The sequence below is a fragment of the Sinocyclocheilus anshuiensis genome, unplaced genomic scaffold (assembly GCF_001515605.1).
Source record: "Sinocyclocheilus anshuiensis isolate Anshui unplaced genomic scaffold, SAMN03320099.WGS_v1.1 scaffold1202, whole genome shotgun sequence".
Taxonomy (NCBI): Eukaryota; Metazoa; Chordata; class Actinopteri; order Cypriniformes; family Cyprinidae; genus Sinocyclocheilus; species Sinocyclocheilus anshuiensis.
Window position 1 is genome coordinate 48432 of NW_015558601.1, and position 24613 is coordinate 73044.

The following is a 24613-nucleotide window of genomic DNA, read 5'->3' on the forward strand; positions in this document are numbered from 1 at the left end:
CAGGGGTTGCGGGGCCTTCTGGACGAATCCAGGTCTCAGTCAAGCCCAAGATACTAAGAGTACACTGAGAAGCAATGGCCAGAATTAAGTTTGTTGACAGCTGACTGACAATTCCAGAGACCCACAAAAAATGACAGAGGTGCAGATAGGATGCATTTTAGCAAGATAGCGTTGAGATTATATTTGAGATTATACTTGAGATTATATTTTGTTATATCTCTGAAATATATGATTGTATTCTTGAAGACAATCTTTTATTGGACTATTGAATAAAATATTAGTTAAACTGGTGTGTGGTAGGCGTTCTGGCGCAATATGACTGCTGTCACATCATCCAGGTGGATGCTGCACATTGGTGGTGGTTGAGGAGATTCCTCCTTCCATGTAAAGCGCTTTGAGTACCCATATAAATGTAACAAATTAATAATTAATTAATTAAAACAATCTTTTATTGTACTATTGAATAAAATATTACTTATCAAAGAAAGAAAAAAAATAATAGCCATAATATGGACTTTTGTATATGCTGTGATACTGTGATGCTCAGATACTGTTATTTCCTTCTCACATTGCTGATTTCACCATTAACTCTTCACCTGAACAGTTTATGCTGTAACTGTATAACAGTTGCAGTATATGGTATCATTGTAATCCTTGACCATCAAAACATAGGGGTAGACATCACCTTTTCTGTGTTATCGTCGAAAAGTCGAGATGCGAAAGCGAACGTCGAAAGTCGAAATGCGAACGATGAGACGCGATCGTTTAAAGTGATTTTTTTTTCTTCCTCTCATGGTTCTCGTTTGTTATGTGTAAATGTTTATTTTTTTCTCTCTCTCTCATGGTTCTTGTTTATTATGTGTAAAAAATGTTTGGTTTTTTTTCTCTCTCATGGTTCTCGTTTGTTATGTGTAAAAATGATTTTTTTGTTTTTTTTCTTTTTAAGTGAAGAGATGGCAAGCTAGGGGATCCCCCAATGGTGAGAAACTACAGTTTTTACCCATAATCCTTTGTGTGCACCCTTTTTGTTCCTCACCCTTGTTGAAACTGAACTCTCCATTTGGTAAGGTTTGATACTTCTCGTTTGTTTTTTTATCGATACGTTGGTATCGACCCACCGACGGGAATCGCTCTGCGAAAATTGATGGTAAAAGCTGAAAAAAAATCAACCTCAAAAGTCTATAGCGATCGTTGACCATAAAAGTCGATTCGCGAGCTTTTGATGTCAAAAATCGACGGTAAAAGTTGTCATCGAAAGTTCATATGCGAACGTTGACGTCGAAAGTCGAGATGTGAACACGGACGTCGAAAGTCGAGATGCGAACGTCGAAAGTCGAAATGCGAACGTTGAGACGCGATCCTTTAAAGTATTTTTTTTTTTTTTTCCTCTCATGGTTCTCGTTTGTTATGTGTATTGTTTTTTTTTTCGCAAAAAATTACCCCTAAAAATAATATATATGTATTAATTTATTAGGGGGTGTTCAGATTAGGAAACGAATTGGGTCACTAGCCTTTGTTTCCTTGGTGATCATACACATCCCCCATTTTTTTAATTTTTTACAATTTTTTTTATAGAGGAACATTTTAGGAGTAAACTATTTACAGGGTAGATTAGTATTGTTATCCATATACCGAGCTTAAATTATCTTCCTTCTCCACGCTCGTTTAAGCCATTGGGGACCTTCGTGTCCAGTTTTTTTGATCTATAACCCTTCTGCACGACGTCTTTGTTTTTCTGTCCATTTTGGTTTGTGTTCGAGGCCCTGGATAATTAGATTCTCAAGTCCATGTCTTTGAAAATTATCTATAAGTGTTATATTTCTTACATTGGCTGTATGGGAGCGGATGCAATATCTGTGGTGGTGTAATCTTGTTCTGATGGCATTCTTAGTTTGTCCCACATATTGCTTTTTACATTTTTTGCATGTTATTACATAGATGCAATTTTCTGTGTTCAAAGGAATGTTTGGCAGGGGGTATGCTTTTCGTTGTCCTGGTGATTTGATTATTTTGGGTTTTGTCCTGGAGTTCGTTCTATCTTTGTTTGTTGGTAATCGGCTGTTGACTAATACAGTGTTTCCCAACCTTTCTTTAGTCGCGGCACCCTTTGGAAATTTTAACAAATTTGTGGCACCCTACAAAATTAATTTTGTCACAATATTTGAATTTCTAACTTCGATATGATACTTTGAAAAGTATAGATATTCGGTACAGCAGGGAAGAACTGCAGAATATACTGTCATACAGATATTTGTAATATTATAAAAAAAATTTGTCCATCAATGGTGACAATCAGTAGACTAATTTCTAATGAAAAGACCAATTTATATGACAGATTTTAATGTAGGCTTTTATTCATATGTAAACATTGTGAGATAGCTAGTTATAATGGTAATTAAACAAATTTTTGCTCACTCAGTGTATTTTTGATTTTGCAGTGGGGTAATTTTGTTGCAGTAGCACGAGATAGCTTGATTCCCGAAATGGCCATGGCACAAATCTGATGTTCGCAAGTCCCATGTCCAGATGGAACCTGGAACCTAGGGTTCTACAACCATTTTGGGTTGTATTCGAGGCCCTGGATATATAGATTCTCAAGTCCATGTCTTTGAAAATGATCTATAAGTGTTCTATTTCTTACATTGGCTGTATGGGAGCGGATGCAATATCTGTGGTGGTGTAATCTTGTTCTGATGGCATTCCTAGTTTGTCCCACATATTTTTACATTTTTTGCATGTTATTACATAGATGCAATTTTCTGTGTTCAAATGAATGTTTGGCAGGGGGGTATGCTTTTCGTTGTCCTGGTGGTTTGATTATTTTGGGTTTTGTCCTGGAGTTCGTTCTATCTTTGTTTGTTGGTAATCAGCTGTTGACTAATAGATCCCTGAGATTGGTGTTCCGTTTATAGGCGGCTAGAAGGGTTATATATTCTCCCGTTGGGGTGGAGGCCAATGTTTGTGAGAAGTTGTTCTTGATTTGCCTGGTGAGGGCTGTAGACGTTGATGAGTAGGTGAAAGTAGTGGGGACTAGAATTTTATCAATTTGAGAAGGTCTAGTGGTAGAGTCGGTTCTAAATTGACAATGTTCTTTATATATTTCCCGTAGTCTTGTTCGTGAATAACCTCTTGTTCGTAGTGCCTTGAAAATAATTTGTGTAGCTTCCTGAAAATCTGGCTCCTGAGTACAAATCCTGGAGAATCTTAATAATTGGGATCGCACAATTCCTCTAAAAGTGTGGTGGGGGTGATAGCTCCTGTAGTGTAGTAAGGCGTGGGTGTCCGTCTCTTTGAAAAATACCTTCAGGTCTAGTTGGTGTGTGGTAGGAAAGTTTGGTCCTTTATATATGGTAGTGTCAAGGAAGTCAATGGCTTGGTTGTTGGTGACTGACTTAACTTTAATAGATCTATGATGGGTATTTAGGGTTAGTAGGAATGTTTCAAATTCCTGATGGCCATATTGCCATACCCCGCATATATCGTCTAAATATCTGTAATAACAATGTGGTAACCTTGTACATTGGCACCCCGGTTGGGAAACACTGGACTAATAGATCCCTGAGATTGGTGTTCCGTTTATAGGCGGCTAGAAGGGTTATATTTTCTCCCGTTGGGGTGGAGGCCAATGTTTGTGAGAAGTTGTTCTTGATTTGCCTGGTGAGGGCTGTAGACGTTGATGAGTAGGTGAAGGTAGTGGGGACTAGAATTTTATCAATTTGAGAAGGTCTAGTGGTAGAGTCGGTTCTAAATTGACAATGTTCTTTATATATTTCCCGTAGTCTTGTTCGTGAATAACCTCTTGTTCGTAGTGCCTTGAAAATAATTTGTGTAGCTTCCTGAAAATCTGGCTCCTGAGTACAAATCCTGGAGAATCTTAATAATTGGGATCGCACAATTCCTCTAAAAGTGTGGTGGGGGTGATAGCTCCTGTAGTGTAGTAAGGCGTGGGTGTCCATCTCTTTGAAAAATACCTTCACGTCTAGTTGGTGTGTGGTAGGAAAGTTTGGTCCTTTATATATGGTAGTGTCAAGGAAGTCAATGGCTTGGTTGTTGGTGACTGACTTAACTTTAATAGATCTATGATGGGTATTTAGGGTTAGTAGGAATGTTTCAAATTCCTGATGGCCATATTGCCATACCCCCCATATATCGTCTAAATATCTGTAATAACAATGTGGTAACCTTGTACATTTGGGGAAGACAGTCTCCTCCCATTGAGCCATATAGATGTTTGCATACGAGGGAGCAAACTTCTTTCCCATTGCTGTGCCTTTGGTTTGTAGGTAGTATTCTCCATGGAACTCGAAGTCATTACGAGTGAGGCCGAGTTCCAGTAAGTCGAGAAGTGCTTCGTCCGGTCGGGAGGTGTCAGGGTGTTTGCTAAAGGTGTCTCGTATTGCTCTTAAACCTAGGGGAGTTTCTATCTTAGTATATAGACTATCTACATCAAGGGAAAATACGAAGGAATTGGGAGGAATTTTCTCTTTTTTTACTTTTTCTAGAAAGTCATATGTGTCTTTTATGTAGCTTTTATGTTTGGTGGATAGGGGGTTTAGATAAAAATCGATAAATTCAGCAATCCTGTAGCTCTCGCTCCCACAGTCTGACACTATGGGGTGACCTGGAGGCATATTTGGAGTAGGCCATGTACTTCGAGGTTTATGGATTTTAGGTAAGAGGTAAAAGCGTCTTGATCTCGGGATCTGTTCTCCTACTAGGTAGTCAGCCTGTCTTTATGTAGATAGCCATCTTCCAATAGCTTTTGTACTGTTTGTTGGATGTGGGGTATTGATTCTTGGAAGATAGGGGCTGTCAATTTGGTATAAAATTCTGTGTTTTGTAATTGACGGAGACTTTCCTGTACATATTGAGGTTTGTCCATAATAACTACCGCACTACCCTTGTCCGCCGGTTTAATGACAATGTCTTTTCTGCGAGAGAGGTCTTCTGAGGCTTCAATCTCCTCCGTTGATAGGTTAGGCATAAGGGTGAAGGGACGAGCGGTTAGGGTTTGAAAATTGGTGACGTTTCTGTCAAAAAATCCCATGTTTCGTTAGGTAGAAGTTGTGGTGGGGGCATCCGACTCGATTTTTGACAAAATGGTAATGCCTTTGTTGCATCCACACCAGTTCCAAAGTATAGGGTCCTTTGAATCTTTGTATGGAATCGGCCTAGATCCACCAACAGGTTGTTTCGATCGTGAGGTTTTATCATATGCGAAGGAATAAAAGATAGTCCTTTATCCAGTAAGCGTATTTGTGTTGGGGATAAGTCATAGATTTGGGAGAGATTAACTACTGATCGTTTTAATAAAGAAACCTGTTCTGCGGTTTGTTTCGCATCTAGTTTAAATGTTTTAACCAGTGGTTAGCCATGGCTTTCCCCGTAGTTGGAGTCCAATGGACCTTATCCTCCTGTGTTTTGAAAGATTCCCATGGTAACAGGGGAATGCTGCGACCTGTTTGATTAATTATTTCGTTAAGAAATATAAGGTTGTCGATGAATTGGGTGGGTAGGGATTTATTGAAGTTGATTAGAGGGATATGGATCATAGCATTGGGAAACGTGTGATTTGCTACCCCGAAAATGCGTTGTAATGTTTTTCCTAAGTGCGCCCAGTTTACTCGTTCCCTGTTGTTTAGGCCAAAGGATAGGATTACTTGTTGCACTTGTGAAGACGTCGGAGTTTTGTTTCTGATGATGTGGTAGGCGTGTTCTAGTTTTGCTCCTGGGTAGCTGATTATTTGTAAATTTCCATTGTCGATGGGGGGAAGGTGGCAAAGGTTTGAGTCCCCCCCAAAAAGAATGGGTCTTTCTGGAGTCAGTGACCAGTTTTTATATTTATCTCCCCCATGTTTCTGTCTTTGTTGAATGCTACGGATTGGAGGCTGGGTCTCTGTCTGGAGGTCAGCCATGTGTTCCACTCTTCTTGTGGAGCTTGAGGGTTTTGATGATTGAAGGGGGAGTTGTGTTCTCTGGGTTGGCGTGTGAGACCAAGAGGTTTGGTCTGTAAAATCCAAGCGTTTCCTTATCAAAGGTGGAGGTGTTTCAGAAGTTAATGCTTTTTCAGGTGGTGCCCTTTCGTTGGATTGTGGTGTTAGTAAAGACTGAGAGCGTTCCACATTGTGGATGAGTGGAAGGGTTGCCACTTCATTTTTGTGTATTTTGTGTTCTGAATTGTGGCGGATTTAGTGATTTTATTTGACGAATTATAAAGAAAAATATTAATTTGATAATTTTCCCATTCATTTCAATGTGGGGTCTCCAGAGACCCCAAACATCCTGAGTGTGACTTTTTTTCCCCACACTAACATACAACAATATATCAATCCAATTTAATTTTTTAGTTGTAAAGCTAGCAAGTGTTGACAACCGTACAAAGTCTCATGCCATTTCGATAAAAGGAACATTTTTTTTATTTCAGCAAATATCATTTAGCGTTAAAAAGACCCCGAACAGCTTAGAAGGGTTAGGTGAATCTGCATGTAGTAATTAAGGGATGCATTATAGGCAAGGCAAGTTTATTTATATAGCACATTTCATACACAATGGTAATTCAAAGTGCTATACATAAAAGGAATTAAAATAATCATAAAAAAAATAATAAAAACTTTTAAAATAAACTAAAATTGATTTAAAATGAATTAAAACAGTTAAGAATAGAAAAAGATTATACATAAAATACAGTGCAATCATTTCAGACATAGCACAGTGCTCATTCACTAAATGCACAGCTAAACATATGAGTTTTGAGTCTGGATTTAAATGTGGCTAATGTTTTAGCACATCTGATCTCTTCTGGAAGCTGATTCCAACTGCGGGCGCATAATAACTAAAAGCAGATTCCCCTTGTTTTGTGTGAACCCTTGGTATTTCTAACTGACTTGATCCTAATGATCTGAGTGGTCTGTTAGGCTTATATAATTGTAACTGGAAGCCAGTGTAAAGACCTGAGGACTGGTGTGATATGCTCAGATTTTCTGGTTCTTGTCAGAATCCTGGCAGCAGCATTCAGGATGAGCTCTTAGTGGGAGCATGTACAGGCTAAACAAGAGTGGTGCAAGAATTGATTCTTGTGGGACTCCGGATTTTAATGGACGTCCACTTAGACTTATGCTCTCCTATACTCACATAATAACCTCTCCCTTCTAAGTATGACGTGAACCATTTGATTACCATCCCAGAAAGCCTGACCCAGTTTTCCAATCTCTCTAGTAGTATGTTATGATCAATGGTGTCAAACGCAGCACTGAGATCTAGTAGTACCAGCACTGATATTTTGCCAGAATCAGAATTTAAGCGAATATCATTTATTATCTTAATGAGCGCTGTCTCTGTGCTGTGATGCGGTCGGAAACGAGATTGAAAATTGTCCAGGTATCCATTTGAGTTTTAGTAGTTGTTAAGCTGATTAAAAACGACCTTTTCAATAATCTTGCCTATAAAAGGTAGATTTGATATTGGTCCGTAGTTACTCAATATGGTGTTATCAAGATTGCTTTTTTCAGGAGGGGCTTAACAACTGCAGTTTTCAGGGAGTTGGGAAAAGTCCCAGAGAGAAGTGAGGCATTCACCACTTCTAAGAGATCTGCTTCTAAACAGTTAAACACACTTTTGAAAAAAGATGTGGGAAGTGTGTCAAGGTCGCAGGTTGATGATTTAAGGTGCTGTACTATTTCTTCCAAAATTTTGCTATCAATTGCTTCAAAAACAGACATAGTAACTGCTTTTTGAAATTGCGGTCGAATCTGTCTGACCTCTGCATGACTTAAAGGATGTGCTAATCACCTTTCTAATATTACTGATTTTCTCAGAAAAGAAGGAAGCAAACTCATTGCATTTGCTATCGGAGAGATCACTGGGAATCTGACTTGGGGGGTTTGTTAGTCTCTCAACAGTAGCAAAAAGAGTGTGAGTGTTGTTTAAGTTAATGTTTATAAGGTTTGAGAAGAATGACTGTCTAGCTTTGCCAAGTTCCACATTGAAAGCACAAAGGCTTTATAGATGCCATAGTGAATTTCAAGTTTAGTCTTCCGCCATATCCGCTCAGCTTTTCTGCATTGTCTTTTCATACACTGTACTGCTATTGATTTTTACCAGGGTGATTTTGTCTGTCAGTCTTCTTAATGACTTTTGCAGGAGCAATATCATCAATAACATTCTTAACTTTTGAGTTAAAGGAATCAATGAGAAGATCAACAGAGTCTGCAGAAATGCTTGGTGTTAAAGATATAGCCTTCATAAATAGCACACTAGTGTTCTTGTTAATGCATCTCTTTCTGACAGAGACAGATCTACATTCAGTGGTAGCAGAGATTAATATATCAAATAAAATACAGAAGTTATCAGATAGTGCTATGTCCTTAATAACAATGGATGAAATGTTTAGACCCTTACTGATGAGTAAATCTAGGGTGTGTCCATGATTGTGTGTGGGTCCATGCACATGCTGAATCAGGTCAAAAGTGTTTAAAACAATAATTTCATAAAACAATTTATTTTGTAGCATTGATTTCTGCATTATCTATGTGAATATTAAAATCCCCTGCAATAGCAAAACAGTCAGACTCTGAGGAAATCACTGATAACAGTTCTGTGAACTCTTCAACAAAGGCTGGAGAGTATTTTGGAGGCCTGTAAATAATGATAAATAGGATGCGTGGAGCACCTTTCAGCACAATCCCTAGATATTCAAAAGACAAGTACTGACCAAATGACACTTGCTTGCTTTGATAGACATCTTTAAATAGAGCAGCTACACCTCCATCTCTCCTAACAGTCCTGCAGACACTTATAAAAGTAAAGTTAGGAGGGGCTGTTTCATTGAGGACTGTTGCACTGCAGCGGTCTTCTAGCCATGTTTCGTTTAAAAACATAAAATCCAAGTTGTTTGTGGTGATTAAGTCATTGATCAGAAATTATTTATTTTTTAGTTTGCAGATGTTTAAAAATGCTAACTTCATGGCACTGGTTTACGATTATATAGTAAACTCTTCCCACACTGACCAAATATAAATGTTTCTCTCCAGTGTGAATTTTTATGTGTCTTTAAGATGTCCATGTGGATCTAAACTCATCCTCTCCAGTGTGAATTGTCATGTGCTTGTCAAGGATTTCTTTTCGGCTGAAACTTTTTCCACATTGTTGGCAGGTGAAAGGCTTCTCTCCAGTGTGAATTCTCATGTGGACTTCAAGGTGTCCTTTTTGAGTGAAACTCTTACCACACTGAGTGCATGTATAAGGCTTCTCTCCGGTGTGAACCCTCACATGGGCTTTAAAGTTTCCATGTCGATCGAAACTCTTTCCACACTGAGTGCATTTGTAAGGCTTCTCTCCAGTGTGAACTCTCATGTGGACTTTAAGGTTCCAATGTTGATCAAAACTCTTTTCACACTGAGGGCATGTGTAAGGCTTTTCTCCAGTGTGAATTCTCATGTGGACCTTAAGGTTTCCATGTTGTTCGAAACTCTCTCCACATTGAGGGCATGTGTAAGGCTTCTCTCCAGTGTGAATTCTCATGTGCCTGGTAAGGCTTCCTTTTACAGTGAAACTTATTCCACACTGTTGGCAGGTGAAAGGGCTCTCACCAGTGTGAACTCTCATGTGATAATTAAGGTTTCCTTTTCGGCTGAAACTTTTTCCACACTGTTGACAGGTGAAAGGGCTCTCTCCAGTGTGAACTCTCATGTGGACTTTAAGATTCCCATATTGAGCAAAACTCTTTCCACACTGAGGGCATGTGTAAGGCTTCTCTCCAATGTGAATTCTCATGTGCCTGTTAAGGCTTCCTTTTTGAGTGAATATGCTTCCACACTGTTGGCAGGTAAAAGGGCTCTCTCCAGTGTGAAGTTTTAGGTGGACCTGAAGGTTTTCATGTTGACTGAAACTCTGTCCACACTGAAAGCAGGCAAAATAACTTGTTCCTATCTTTTGAGCTATCTTTCGTGAGGAAGTATTTTCAGTCTGTGAGCAACTAAAATATTCATCTCCAGTTATGAAATCATGATGTTTATCATATTGATCTTTCTCTTCCATATCAGTCAGCATGTCACTCTCCTCTTTCAATGGCATCAGTTCTAAAGTGAAAAAGAAACAAAAATGTTAACCCCAGTTTAATGGCACTAAGCAAAAGGCATCAAAACTAACAACATACAGCTAGAACCTGTACTCACTAAGCCATTCAACCCTCTAAGTTTTCAACCCTGTTCCTGGAGTTACCCCAGCATTGCACATTTTGCATGTCTCCTTAATCAAACACACCTGACTGAGGTCATCAGCTCTTTAGCAGAGACTCAAAGACCTGGAATGTGTGTTAGAGAAGGTATACCTTGAGAAAAAAAACAAAAAACTTTGCACTAAGCTACTGAAAGAGGTGTTACATACATGGTGAGGAGGGGAGTTTAAGTGACATCAGCTAATCTCTGGGGTATCTCAAGGTTGAGTGCACAGTTCTCTTTGCTTCTACATTTACACAATTTCACTGGGAACAATCATAAAGGCACATGGCACAGCTGCTCGTCCAAGCTCTTATCATTTCAAGACTGGTCAGCTTTCCAGCCAGTACGACTATAAGCCTTGGCAGATGGTCGAGAACACAGCGCCATGCCTGATCTTCAATCACCCGAAGACAACCCACATCACACTCCTCCTGATCACACCCCACTTGTTCCCAGTTGTGGTCAGAATCATATATAACATTTCAACACTGGCTTTCAGGATTCCCACTGCAACAGCACCTCCTATGAAGGTAGAATGACGTCAAAAAGGTTTGCATACGCAGGGTAATATTTGTGGAAGTGTACATAAGACTGTAAGCGTAAATTAAATTTACATGCGCAAGAGAAGCTTTGTAAAGGTGTAAATCGTGTTTCAAGCGCAGGAAAAAAATATTTGCAGCATTTTACTGTTACTCGTAAGTGTAATTCATGTATTGTGAAACTGCAGCTTCATGCTAACGCAAAATAAATATGATCTGTATGCTTCTGACTTCCATTTTTCCGCGCTTACACTTTTGGCACGTTTTTTTCGCCAAAAGACGGTCAAAAGCACTGCGCTTTCAAGAAAGCAAGAAAAGTTAGCTAACGATGCTTTTGACAAACCCACCACTGCAGAGTTTAGTTCCAACCCCAATTAAGCACACCTAAAATATATAAAAAATGTGTCACTATATACCAATATTGACGATAATCATGAACATTATTTTAAATGATTTTGCTAGCCTTGAAACGTTACATTAACCTGATAACTGTTGATGCCTGATTATATTTACACCCCTCAGTGCTTTAAGTACAAAAGTATAATTTTAAAAATTACTTTCAAAGAAAGACATTCAGCTAGGGCTGGGAGATTCTTTCGATTTTTTCGATTAATTCGAATTTACGTTTTAAGACGATTTAATTTTTTCTTAAATCGAGGTATCGCGATTTTTTATAAAAAATATTAGATACATTGTCATTGCACCAATGGCAGAATAATTAAGAGGCAATATTGTCCGACCACATGATGGCGTGCCTAATTAACCGCTCACGTGTGAGAGCACTCTATGAAGGAGCGTAATAGGCTATAGCGTCTAACATCATGGAGACGGGTGGCTCTTCACGTCAGGATGACCTTGTGCCAAAGAAAGGTAGTAACGTTTCCTCTGTGGTTTGGAAATGGTTTGGATTTGAGAGGTCAGATGTCGAACAAACTTTTGTCAAATGCAAAATATGCCGAAAGTCCGTTGCAACCGACAGTGGCAGCACCACTAATTTATTCCAACATTTGCGACAGACACCAAGCTGAATGGGAAGAATGCTCAAAGTTAAGAGATGAAAACAAGTCAAGTCCAAGTGCAACAGGTCCACCTAAAATTGCAGAACGCCAGATGTCATTAGCGGTATCATTTTCCAATGCCATTCCATACAACAAAAAGGCGCCCCGATGGCAAGAATTTACAGATGCTGTGGCGTTTCATATCGCTAACGACATGGTTTCCATATACACCATCGAAAAGCCAGGGTTCATAAAAATGCTACACACTGTTGATCCAAGATACAAGTTGCCAAGCTGCAAATATTTCAAAGACGTAGCTATTCCCCGAATGTAAACTGAAACACATGAAAAAGTAGCAGAGCAGCTTGAGAAGGCATCTTTTTTTTCTACGACGACTGACCTGTGGAGTAGTCGTACTCTTCAGCGTTACATGAGCCTCACAGCCCATTATGTTGATGCAGAATGGAAACTGCGAAGTTTTTGCCTTCAGACATGTTATTTTCCTGACGATCATACTGGGGAAATAATTGGTCAAGGGCTTAAAGATGCACTGGCTTCTTGGAAGCTTGTGGAGGATCAACAAGCGTGCGTGACCACTGACAGTGGAACGAACATGATCAAAGCTATGAAGATAAATGACAGGACCCATCTTCAGTGCTTTGGACATCGTCTTCACAATGCCATTAGTAAGTATGATTAATAATGCAAGCAATAAAATCGCAATTATTCAGATGTTCATTTTTATTTCATTAATACCTGAAATTATGATTATTATTATGTTATAAAAATAATTTTCGTTATTTATTTGCTTTTGTAATAATAGTGCCAATCACTTAAAAATGTTATGTGTGGGTCTCTGTGTGTGTGTTGTCTAAAGTTATGTAGGAGAATGTTCTTTTGTCAAAAAAAAATATGAAATTAATAATTCTGGCTAACAATAAAACAACAGTTATCCCCATTTCTTTTAAAAAGGTATATTTTCTTTCAATCATTGTTCCCATAAAAAAAAAAAGTTTTACAGAGTTTGTTGGTTACAGATTCATAATCCAAAGTTATGAAGGAGAAAGCTCTTCACAATATTTCTGTCACAGACGAATGAACTGCTATTTCAAATCTATTTTCTTGCTTTGTTTTAACAGAACATGGTGTGAAAGACCACAGAGTTGACCGTGCAGTTGCAGTGTGCAAGAAGGTTGTAAGTGTGTTTTCCTTCAGCTGGAAAAAGAGAAGAGATCTTGCATCTGCACAGGCTGAGCTCGGCCTACCTTCTCATCAGCTCATTATTTGTTGGTTATAGATTCATAATCCAAAGTTATGAAGGAGAAAGCTCTTCACAATATTTCTGTCACAGACGAATGAACTGCTATTTCAAATCTATTTTATTGCTTTGTTTTAACAGAACATGGTGTGAAAGACCACAGAGTTGACCGTGCAGTTGCAGTGTGCAAGAAGGTTGTAAGTGTGTTTTCCTTCAGCTGGAAAAAGAGAAGAGATCTTGCATCTGCACAGGCTGAGCTCGGCCTACCTTCTCATCAGCTCATTACGGAGACCCCCACCAGGTGGGGTTCAAGACAAAAGATGATCAAGCGGGTTTTAGAACAGGAGAAAGCCATAGCTCGGGTCCTTGGCTCTGATGAAATAACTCGGCAGCTTGTTCCAACGTGGCAAAACATCGATGTCATGGAATCCATAAATAAAGCTGTAAGTCCTCTGCAAGAGTTCACTGATGCATTGTCGGGTGAAGCATATGTGAGTGTCTCGTACCTCAAACCAGTGCTCCATCTCTTTAACAGTAGCATTCTACGAGCACAAGATGACGACAGATTTAACAAAACGCATCAAAAGCACAATACTGCAGTACCTCAACTGCAAATACAGCGACCCTGTCACAGATTAAATCCTCAACGTAGCTTCTCTGATGGATCCCAGGTTCCGTACAACTTACATCGAACATGAGAAGTTGGAGGGAATCAAGCAAAAAGTTGTTAAAGAGCTGACATCTTTGTTGCAAGACAAAAATCTTGAGACAACAGTTCAGATGACTCAGGACGTGGAGCAGGAAGAACAGAGAACAGAAGCTGGGGCCAAGAGGAAGAAAACCTTGGCAAGCTTTTAAGAAAACAGCACCGGCACCACAACCTGTCATTCAATCAGAAGACAAAGTCAAAGCCGAGCTGACATCCTATTAGGTTAGGTTCAGACACAGACCCACTTCACTGGTGGAAGGCTAATTAGGCAATCTTCCCCAGGCTCAGCAAATTTGCAAAAAAATACCTCTGTATTCCCGCAACCAGTGCCCTTTCTGAGAGGATGTTCAGTGCATGTGGGAACATTATAACCTGTCATAGAGCATCTCTGAAGCCTGGAACAGTTGACAGACTGGTCTTCCTCTCAAGAAACCTGTAAAGAACAACTACATGTGACTTATCAACAACATGCTTTATGTTTGCATGATGGTCTGCAAAGTGCTGTTAGTTTTTTTTTTTTAAACATTTCTTGCTAAAATAATGCTACTGGTGTAAATTGTGAATCAATCAAACATTATGAAAAAAAAACGAGATTCTTTTTTTTTTACCATATCGCCCAGCCCTACATTCAGCTATCACTGTAGCTGAATAAAATGCATATATGGATGACTGAGAGGATGTTCAGTGCAGGTGGGAACATTATAACCTGTCATAGAGCATCTGTGAAGCCTGGAACAGTTGACAGACTGGTCTTCCTCTCAAGAAACCTGTAAATAACAACTACATGTGACTTATCAACAACATGCTTTATGTTTGCACGATGGTCTGCAAAGTGCTGTTAGTTTTTTTTTTTTTTAAACATTTACTGTTAATAATGCTACTGGTGTAAATTGTGAATCAATCAAACATTATGAAAAAAAAACGAGATTCTTTTTTTTTTACCATATCGCCCAGCCCTACATTCAGCTATCACTGTAGCTGAATAAAATGCATATATGGATGATTTGACAAATTAAACATGAAGAGAATTAACACACAATTGCGACAGTATGTGGTTTATCTGTGTTCTTTAAGCCATCTTGGATATTTTCATAAAAATAATGTATAATGCAATGTATAGTTCAATCAACATCACCTTTATTACATTATAGAATGCTACTAAATAATTTGCTGCCTCATTCTGTGATTTGAAGCAACATCATTTAACAGAAGGAAGTTATTTCAAACTGTTTAACTGTTTAAACTAAGTTTAACTGTTCCTTTTGAATGCATTGGTGTAAAAAAAAAAAGTAAAGATGGATCCGTCTGATAACATTATTTATCACGATATATCTGATAGTTAGTATCACGATGATAGTTATTGTTAGTCACGCTATTCATAAATTCTTTTGGCCACAATAATTTTGTAGCGAAAAATCTGGTATAGTGACAGCCCTAATGTCATTATAACAATGGGATTATTTGCCTTAAATTAACAAACAGCACTGTCTCACAACAACATACAGTTGAAGTCAAAAGTTTACATAGGCTACCTACACCTTGCAGAATCTGCAAAATGTTAATTATTTTACCAAAATAAGAGGGATCATACAAAATGTATGTTATTGTTTATTTAGTACTGACCTGAATAAGATATTTCACATAAAATGTTTACATATAGTCCACAAGAGAAAATATAAGTAGAATTTATAAAAATGACCCCGTTCAAAAGTTTACATACCCTTGATTCTTAATACTGTGTTGTTACACGAATGATCCACAGCTGTTTTTTTTTTTTAGTTGTTCACGAGTCCCTTGTTTGTCCTGAACAGTTAAACTGACTGCTGTTCTTCAGAAAAAATCCTTTAGGTCCCAAAAATTCTTTGGTTTTCCAGCATTTTTGTGTATTTGAATCCTTTCCAACAATGACTGTATGATTTTGAGATCCATCTCAAAGCACAAGTGCCTTCAGCGCAGCTGGAAGAGGTCCACGTGCAAGCGCACTCAATAGGCTAAAGCTTGCCGCAAAGACCCAGCAAAAGTAATTACCATGAATGTGTTGGGGAAAATAGTAAAGAGATATTAGAATTATTTATTAATAAACTAGTGTTTTATGAGCTAGTTGCGCAAATATGAAGTTGACGATCCTGACTCGACATCTCCTCATTGGACGCGCCTTTACAGAGAAATGCATCTTTACGGATTACATAATGAAAGAGTTTTTGATTTCGATTTGAATTATTTTATTTTAAAGTAGTAATTCAAAGCTTTCTATTGATACATTTATCATTTCTGTGAGGCAAGTATTCGCTGAGTTTTGGTTCATCATTGTGAAGCACTCCTGTTCAAGACAGACGGCAGAAAGCGCATCCTGTTTGTTTTCTTTATTTTATAAAAGCACAGTGTATTGTTGATATTGTGAGTGCACACAAATATAAATAGACCCGTTACAGTTCTGAATGATGTATTACTCTTACCTTTATGAGCAAAAATTATGGCATATTTTAAGGTTTTTCCACACCACGCTGGTGCCTCCGTGTTCTGCAAAATGCGCTTTAGTTTCCACTCTCCGCACAAACGATTATGCTCCTAATAGCACACATTTATCTAGGTTAAACATTTAAACTAACATTGTGATATGCTTGAACTGTTTTATATCTGTAGATTTTAATTTAGGCAAGTCTGAGAAAAGGCTAAATTGATCAAACATAGGCTATGATCAACTCTGGCAGCTTGGTCGTTACTTTAAAAAACAAAAACGTACATTTAACGAACAAAAAAATGCTCCAAATGTTTTTTCTAAATTAACTTAATAAAAAACCAAACGAAATATAATTAATTTACCATTACATACAAAACTGAACTATTTTAATAGCTGAAACAGTAGTAGGCCTATCTAACAGTAGGGTCGGACTCGGCCGGAAATTCTGATAAACTGTCGGACTAGGGCCGGGCTAGGGCCTGAGCGTCTCGGGCCAGGGTTCTATGGAAGCATATAGGTAGGAAAATTCAATTTAAAATGCAATATTCAAAATGGCAATGTATTTCTGTATTTAAATTTACATTTTCCATTACCCATATGTGCAAAGTTTGGTGCAAAAGGATTTAAATGAAAATTAAATTATATAATTAACATTTGCCATTTCCAACAGTAGTCTTAATATGCAAATTGCATACACATTTTAACACTTTATAAGTTGCGAAATGAAAATGAAAATGTATAACCCAAATTGATTGCACATACTCCATGCTAAAATCAAACGTTCGAATGACCGACCGACCGATCGAACGTCAAACCGTACGTCTTGAGCTTTGAGCGTCTTACACTGCGGGTGACCCACGTGACGACTAGACGAGACGTCAGCGTCTTGAAATTAGCTGGTTTTTAAACATTTAAGGAGCCAAGCTGCTGTGTAAAGACTATAAATGGACATTACAAGCATTACAATAAAGATATTTTATACCTCAAAAATACTCAACCATGCATTTTCAAAGCCGCACTGAATTTTGCTACAAATATTCCACGGCGTCATGATGAAAATGCAATCCTAAGTGTCCTAACTGTTAGTCTAAATGCATTTAGGACAAACAGCATTTAAATTATCATTTTGCTGCCATTTCTGCTTGGACATGTTGCACATATCAAATCAATTTGGGTTATACATTTTCATTTTCATTTCGCAACTTATAAAGCGTTAAAATTAGTATGCAATTTACATATTAAGACTACTGTTGGAAATGGCAAATGTTAATTATATAATTTCATTTTCCTTTTGCACCAAATTTTGCACATATGGGTAATTGAAAATGTAAATTTAAATACAGAAATACATTGCCATTTTGCATATTGCATTTTAAATAGAATTTTGCTACCTATATGCTTCCATATGAAAAGGCACTGAGTTGTATAATGTCTGTTGCGTAATCCAACGTTTTTCTCTGGGTAAAATAATGAAATACTTGCCCAAACAAAAAGAAATCTGTACAAGCACTAAGGACAGCCAGATGGCCCTTAGCCAGCATGAATGCCGCTCAAGAGAGTGGATGGAGCTATCACTAGGTGTGTTTACATGGAGCATCGTATTACGATTACAATCAGTTTAAAAGTTCAATCTCAGTGAAAATAATCCATGAAACTCAATCGGAATAAAAGTGCCAAAACCTAAATTTCAGCTGGTTTGAGAGGAGTGTGATAAACCTTTTCTAATCCGTTCAATAGGACATATAAACACTCGATCAGATTGAAACCAAAACTAGAAATATTCAAGTGCAAGAAGACGTGAAATAGAAGTCAATTCTGTACTCACTGTGTGATCATCTGGAGTGCACACACGTAAAGCAGCCTGCCAACAACTTTATATTTTAAAATATATTACTTAATTTATACAATGAAGAGCATGCAGTGTTATACATTTGTTATACAGTGTAATATATTTGTTTGTGATAGAAATATTCCCTAGCGTTTAGTGTTGCTTTCGCCAACGAAAATTATGACTAAATATAGTCATCAACGAACCTTTATCACGTGACGAAAACGAGACGAGACGAGAATGCTGGTCATGTGACGATGACTATAATTAAATGTATAATGCAATATCGTTGACGAATAAAAACGAGACTAAATGTGGTTTACAAAATAAAAACTATGCTAAAATGTCTCTTCATTTTCGTTGACCAAAACAAGACGAAACGAAATCGCTCTGCGTATTATCCGCTCTATGCATGTGCGCTCCGCTCAGTCGCTCACGGCCCATGTGAGTGCTCCACTCATATACCGTTCATGCTCATTGGAACAGCAAAGTCCACTCAGAAATCAAGCTGACAGGAAACATCTATGTAGTACAGTATTGTTTCTGTCTGCAATAGCCCTACTGTGCTGTAACAAGGTGTGGTAAATGGGCAACTCTGGTTAACGCTGCCCTCTCATTCATTGATCTGCTAACCGTTATGCTCAGGTGTCCTCTGATAATAATAGCTTTCTATGATTAAACATTATTTGGATAACTGGTACAAATTTTTTTTTTTAAATCTCTTAATAGCCCTACTGTGTGTTAGACCTACCTGAAAAACTAAAAAGCAATTTATTTCATTTGTAGGCCTATCGTGATTTCATTTTATTTGTGCTAGCATTAGTAATTTCTTTATTTGTTCTTATTTTATTATTAACTGCTTAGCCTCCTTGTCATTTTTTATTCAATTCAAAGTTTTAAATCAAGCTATCTCGTGCTACTGCAACAAAATTACCCAACTGTAAAATCAAAAATACACTGAGTGAGCAAAACTGTTTAATTACCATTATAACTAGCTATCTCACAATGTTTACATATGAATAAAAGCCTACATTAAAATCTGTCATATAAATTGGTCTCTTCATTAGAAATTAGTGTACTTCTAACATGTTTGGTTGGTAAAATGAATGTTGTAAATTCAAATCAGAGCGTCTTCCGTTTCTGGAATGGATATGTATTCTTGAGTCTATAAGGTAACAATAATATAATAAGATAACCTTGTTTGAAATGGGTTTGGCTAAAAGAGAATGTTGGTTTTGTCTTTACTACTAGGTACTTATACTATATTGACTGGGTTAAATAGAATTGCATTTCTAAAAAGAGACTAAAATACAATTTTCATTGACTAAAACTAGACTAAATGTCATCAGTTTTCGTCGACTAAAACTAGACTAAAATGCTCAGACTTTTAGTTGACTAAAACTTGACTAGACTAAAAAGAGTATGAACGTGACTAAAACTAATAAAAACTAAAATGACAGCTTCACACAAAGACTAGACTAAAACTAAAATTAAAACAGGCCGCCAAAAACAACACTACTAGCGTTGAGCCCTGTATAGTTTGTCAGACTGCATTTGGGGAAGCTGTCAATCTTTTTCTGAAGTAGCAAAATTTATAGGCTACTAGATATAACGCAAAACTAGAATTACTGCATTTGTTAATGACTTTATTAAAGAAATATGTAATATTCTATAATAAGTCAAAATGTATTATTTATTAATTTATGTTGTTGATAAGAACTATTTAATAGCAAAAATAACTGCTGAAGGTTGCCATGTTGTCTTATTTATTTTATTTTATTTTATTGTTAATCTTGTGCCTCTTATATAATGTTGGCCCGATGAATGTTAAATAGATCCATTCCATGTTCAGTGAAAACGAATTGATGATTTCATAACAGTAATATATTTTATTGAATAAAATTCAAATAAGTGAGCAAGTGACAAAGAGTATCTGTATCAGAACTGGTGAAAAAAAAAGAAAAAAAAAGAGTACTATTTGTGGATCCCTAGTCTGAAATAAAAGCTTTTTAATTAAGCCACTTACATGACATTCTTCAAAAAGAATGATTTCTGAAGAGGGAAACATCTTAATAAGGATCACAGTTTAGCTTAGAGATTGAAAACCAACCTGTTAGTTCCTCAGGATCTTCTTGTTTCACTCTGAATGCTTCTTCAATCGTCACGTTTTCACTCTCCTCTTTAATTAACGCCATCTTTATAATAGGATGTCACGTGGATCTCAGTTGCTTCTCCGGGATTTTTTCTGTGTTTGGACACAGCTACTTTACTTAATAGAAAAAAAAAGAAAAAAAAAATAAATTCTAAAATCTAGATTACACTTTGATGAAGACAGTGTTGTCTGTGAAAGTTCTCATTTCTGACCAGCGGGTGTCGTCAGCGTGCACTGATTCCAGCGCTTTGAATCAAAATCTCCGTTTCTCACATCACTACATGCCAGTGGCTCAGTTTGTGCTTATAATAAACGGATTCATGATTTAGTGAGCTATATGAGACGCACCTTTCCTGTTACTTACAAGCAGATGCGCTCAGCACAAAACAACGTTCATTAATGCCAGACACAGCATTACAATATCAACAATACATAATTAATTATAGATCGTTTGTTAAAACCATAAAATAGACCGAACAATTTGCATCGATTTAAAGATTTTAAAGAGTTAAAAACCACAAACCTTTCTTCAGCAGAATCACAACAAACCCAGCATCGCGGCGCGTCCTAATGACGTCACATACCCAAACCGAAATAAGAGTCCTATTCAAATTTGTAAAATAATAATAATAAATAAATTAAAGGCAAAACTCACACAAATTATAAAACGTGTCAGCGGGATGCAGAGTTAAATTCTTGGAGAAATACATATTTCCAAGCCATTTTTTTTTTCTATTGTTATTTGATATTTTTCCTTTAGGATACATAGACAAACAAGGTTTATCTTTATGAGGGCCACAGACAATATACAAATTGTAACATTCAATAGATAACAGGATGGATATCACAAGGTGACAGCAGAAAAACAAATGAAATTGTTAGTGCCGTGATAATTATTTTTATAGTGCAGAGCCAAATAGCTGTGATTTATTTTTAAAGGGGTCCTATTATGCTCTTTTACAAAGTCTTGATTTTGTTTTGGGGGTGTACTAGAACAGGCTCTCATACTAGGTTGTTCGAAAAACACATTATTTTTTCACATATTTTACATTATTACAACACCTCTCTCCCCAGTCTGGCATGAACGGCTCGAATAGTTCCTGAATCAAATGAAGGCCGCCTTCTGAAATACGAAATGTGTTGTGATTGGTTATCTGGGCCAGTGTGTGCTGTGATTGGTTAGCTGGGCCAGTGTGTTGTGATTGGTCGGGAAATGTCACAGCCCTTAGCATAGCCGCCTGCGAGCTTCAGTGCAAATATTGCATCAATATCAAATCAATTTGAGCGTGATTTAAACCCTTTAATTATTTGTAGCGGTGAAGAAATAGGACACAAATGAGGCAGATGGTTCATGCCACATGAGAATATGAGAGAATGCAATTTTGAAGATAAATTTTATTAAAGACACACATGCATCAACAAGTAAAAGAATGTGTTAAATCTACACGACAAAAATGCAAAGAGAAAGAAAGATGAGAATTGGTGGAGCAAGGGATTAGTCCTGGATGAAAGCAAGTTTTGCCACGAGCGGAAAGTGTTTATATATATTTTTGTTTCTATACAAAATAATAATAATAATGATGTAATGGACTGTGTGATAATTTGCATTATGACTAGTTGCATGTTTCTGTTATATTACCCTTAAATACAGTATGCACCTGGAGAAGGGCATGGGTGTTTGGCATGATGGAAGTCAAAAGAAGGTGAAGAAGACCTGTACTCAAAGTGAAACAAAGAGCAGCTGGAAAATTGTTCCCACTGTTGAGAAGTTGGTGTGTTGAGAAAGCACTACACAGTGATGACTGGCCAGCTTTTAAAGACTAAATCAGCATGGCTTTATTCATTATGAGGTCAATCACAGTCGTTTCTTTGTGCATCCACAAACGGAAGCTCATACATGCATGGAGAACCTACAAAAGTGTAGCGTCTGGACCAATCAAAAACACAATTTTTCATTTGATTTAACAAATCAGTTATTCATTAGATTAACAAGTCGTCACAGACCCCTCACCCAATAGACTGGGCGCCAGGATGTCTGCGAATGACCACAGGCCACTGGTTACCATGGCAACCCCGACACCTTTGCTAAGAGCTGATTCGCTACAAAAGTGAAGTATACTGTTACCTATGATTAACACCTGTTGCTCATTATGTTTTCCTCGTATATCTCGTCGGTTCTTGTTTAAGCATTGTGTGGTTTCTGTTACTCTCCCAGTAATCTACTAACAGTACTTAAGTACTAGGCCTACTACTAATAGCTCTTTTTTATGTCTTCATGGTAGCAAACTTGCAGCTGGCTTGAATATGATGCTGCATTCTGATGGACACTGAATGCAACTGATGTGAGAACATAAATAGTTATTCGCTTCGTATCTGGGATAAGTGAAACAACAGAATGTCTTCTCACAATAGCTACAGCAGATACCAGCGATGCTAACACACTGGCAAACAAAATTGAGTAACTGGCAAACGCTGGACTGAACACATCAAAAAGCAGCTGCACCTGGTGGTTGTGAGCACTCTGTCAGCAGAGAAAGCATTTACTGATTTTTAGATGTCTGTTGTATCGTGTACAGATTTTTTCGGATCTCTTAAAGAAGTGTTTGAGGAAATGCAGATTGGATAATTTTTATGACATTATTCACTAATTTATGGGAGAACGTCCAATTGCCAACCCTTATGACAACGGCATGGATGTTGGCGTCCCTGAGGACTTGCCCGCGGCGGAGGAGACGGCCAACAGAACTATCCCTGATTATAAATCAGGGTGCTGAAGAGAATATAGAGAACATCTTTGATGAAGCTTCTTTGGCAACCTCAAGTGACACCACTTCAGGTCTGCATGATCACAGGAGCCACAAAAAAGAAAATGTTTGTCCGAAGCTACTTACAAATAAGAATTGTTACAAGCAGCTTGTAATTAGAGCCAACACTGTTAATAGTACATACTGACAAGGTACAAGCTAGAGTACAAGTGAAATGGGGAAAAGTTTACTAATAACTAATATGCTAAAATACATTCTGGTTGCTTAATTGATGTTTAATATCAGTAGGAGATTATCATAATGTATTTACAGTGAAAGTGTATCAATATCTCATATATATTCCTCGCCTTAAGGAAAAGTATTTTTTTCTCTCACTTGCACAAATTCTGCAAGTTTCTACAGTATCAATACCTTCTATTTAAGCATCATTAAAAGCATTTTAATTACAACCAAACTGCTTCTTATATTGTAGTAAAAAATGTGCTTATCTTTAGGTGTGGACTCCAAGTATGCAGGATAATTGCAAGTTTTGCTCTATTATAATCCGCAATGCCTTTGTAGGACCTACATTGAGAATGACTTCCCGATATGAAAAAGCAATACATGTGTGGTCATCTGAGCAGCAGTCATTTTTGGAAAAGATGCAGGAGGCTCGAAATGTTTGGATGGAACAACAACTGCAAAAAAAGAGAGGCTCCTCATGAAACTAGTAGAGGAACATTTAAAATCAAATGAGCAGGTTGTGGGACAACTTCTATCAGGTCTTAGTGGCATCTTATGCCAAACATGTAGCACAGCACCATTCATGCAGACACATCCAATCCCAATGTTTCGCTCGCATTCCCAAACACCACAATCATACTCTGTGAGCAATGCCCACTGTTCACAAAACTGCTAGCATGTACTCCTTTATGAATCGGTGAAAAGCTGGGTTCAGTGACAAGATAAGGAAACAGACATTCCTTTTGTAAAATGTTTTTCAAAACAGTTTTTTTTTTAATTCAAAATAGTTTAAAGATTTTGCTTAACCTGCAATTTTATTTACATGTGACATTTATACATATCACACAGACCTTTATTTGTTATGCACTTTAAGTTTGCTGCTCGTATCGAAAAACAGCAGATTGTAGAATGTAGATAACATAAAAAACAATTGTGATGCCTCGTTACTGCCATTTGTTATGTTTACTAAAAAATATGAGTGTTTGAAAAGAAAGTACATGGCAGAATTGAAAAACAAATTATAATAAATGGTTTGTTCACTCTAAAATGTATTTTATTTGCTTTAATAAGTCCAGAGCATGTTTTAAGTAACAATGGCAAAGAAACAGTAATGTTCTCATTTTAATTTCCAAATCTCAACAACAACAAAGGGGATTGAGACTCACAAGTGCTTCTGAATCAGACGAATCTTACCTTTCGTCTTCTCAAACTACATCTTGACAAACGCAATTTTGGCTGCCCTCTTACCCGTCTCCGGCGTGCGGCACCAGACCCCTCGTCCCCTCCTCCGGCATTTTCCCTGGTCTGGGGAGGCGCGGCGGGGGGTGTCCCCTGGATGTGCACCGGGCCCTTCTCGCAGATCTCCTCAGCTACAGCCTGCTTCTGGACCACTGTCTCGGTGCCACCCTCCTCCCATCAAGCTATCTTAAAAGCAAGAGAAAAGCAGGAACCCCCCCCCCCCCC

At 37.6% G+C, this 24613-nt stretch overlaps 1 protein-coding gene across 4 annotated transcripts in view; it reads right to left on the bottom strand.

The window, feature by feature from the left end:
• Positions 1-8854: 8854 nt before the first annotated feature.
• Positions 8855-24613, bottom strand: part of LOC107680169 (gastrula zinc finger protein XlCGF8.2DB-like) — a 23491-nt gene continuing 7732 nt past the window's right edge. The window contains exons 2-4 of one of the 4 annotated variants that reach the window (XM_016475957.1): positions 20511-20515; positions 20121-20255; positions 8855-10076 (exon numbers count right to left, since the gene is read on the bottom strand). In XM_016475957.1, the coding sequence (XP_016331443.1) occupies positions 9049-10076; positions 20121-20205 (1113 nt within the window). In that variant the 5' untranslated portion in view covers positions 20206-20255; positions 20511-20515 and the 3' untranslated portion in view covers positions 8855-9048. Of the gene's footprint in view, positions 10077-20120; positions 20280-20510; positions 20516-20685; positions 20728-24613 lie in introns of those variants that run through there. The other 3 variants (XM_016475958.1, XM_016475955.1, XM_016475956.1) reach the window with 3 other exon arrangements.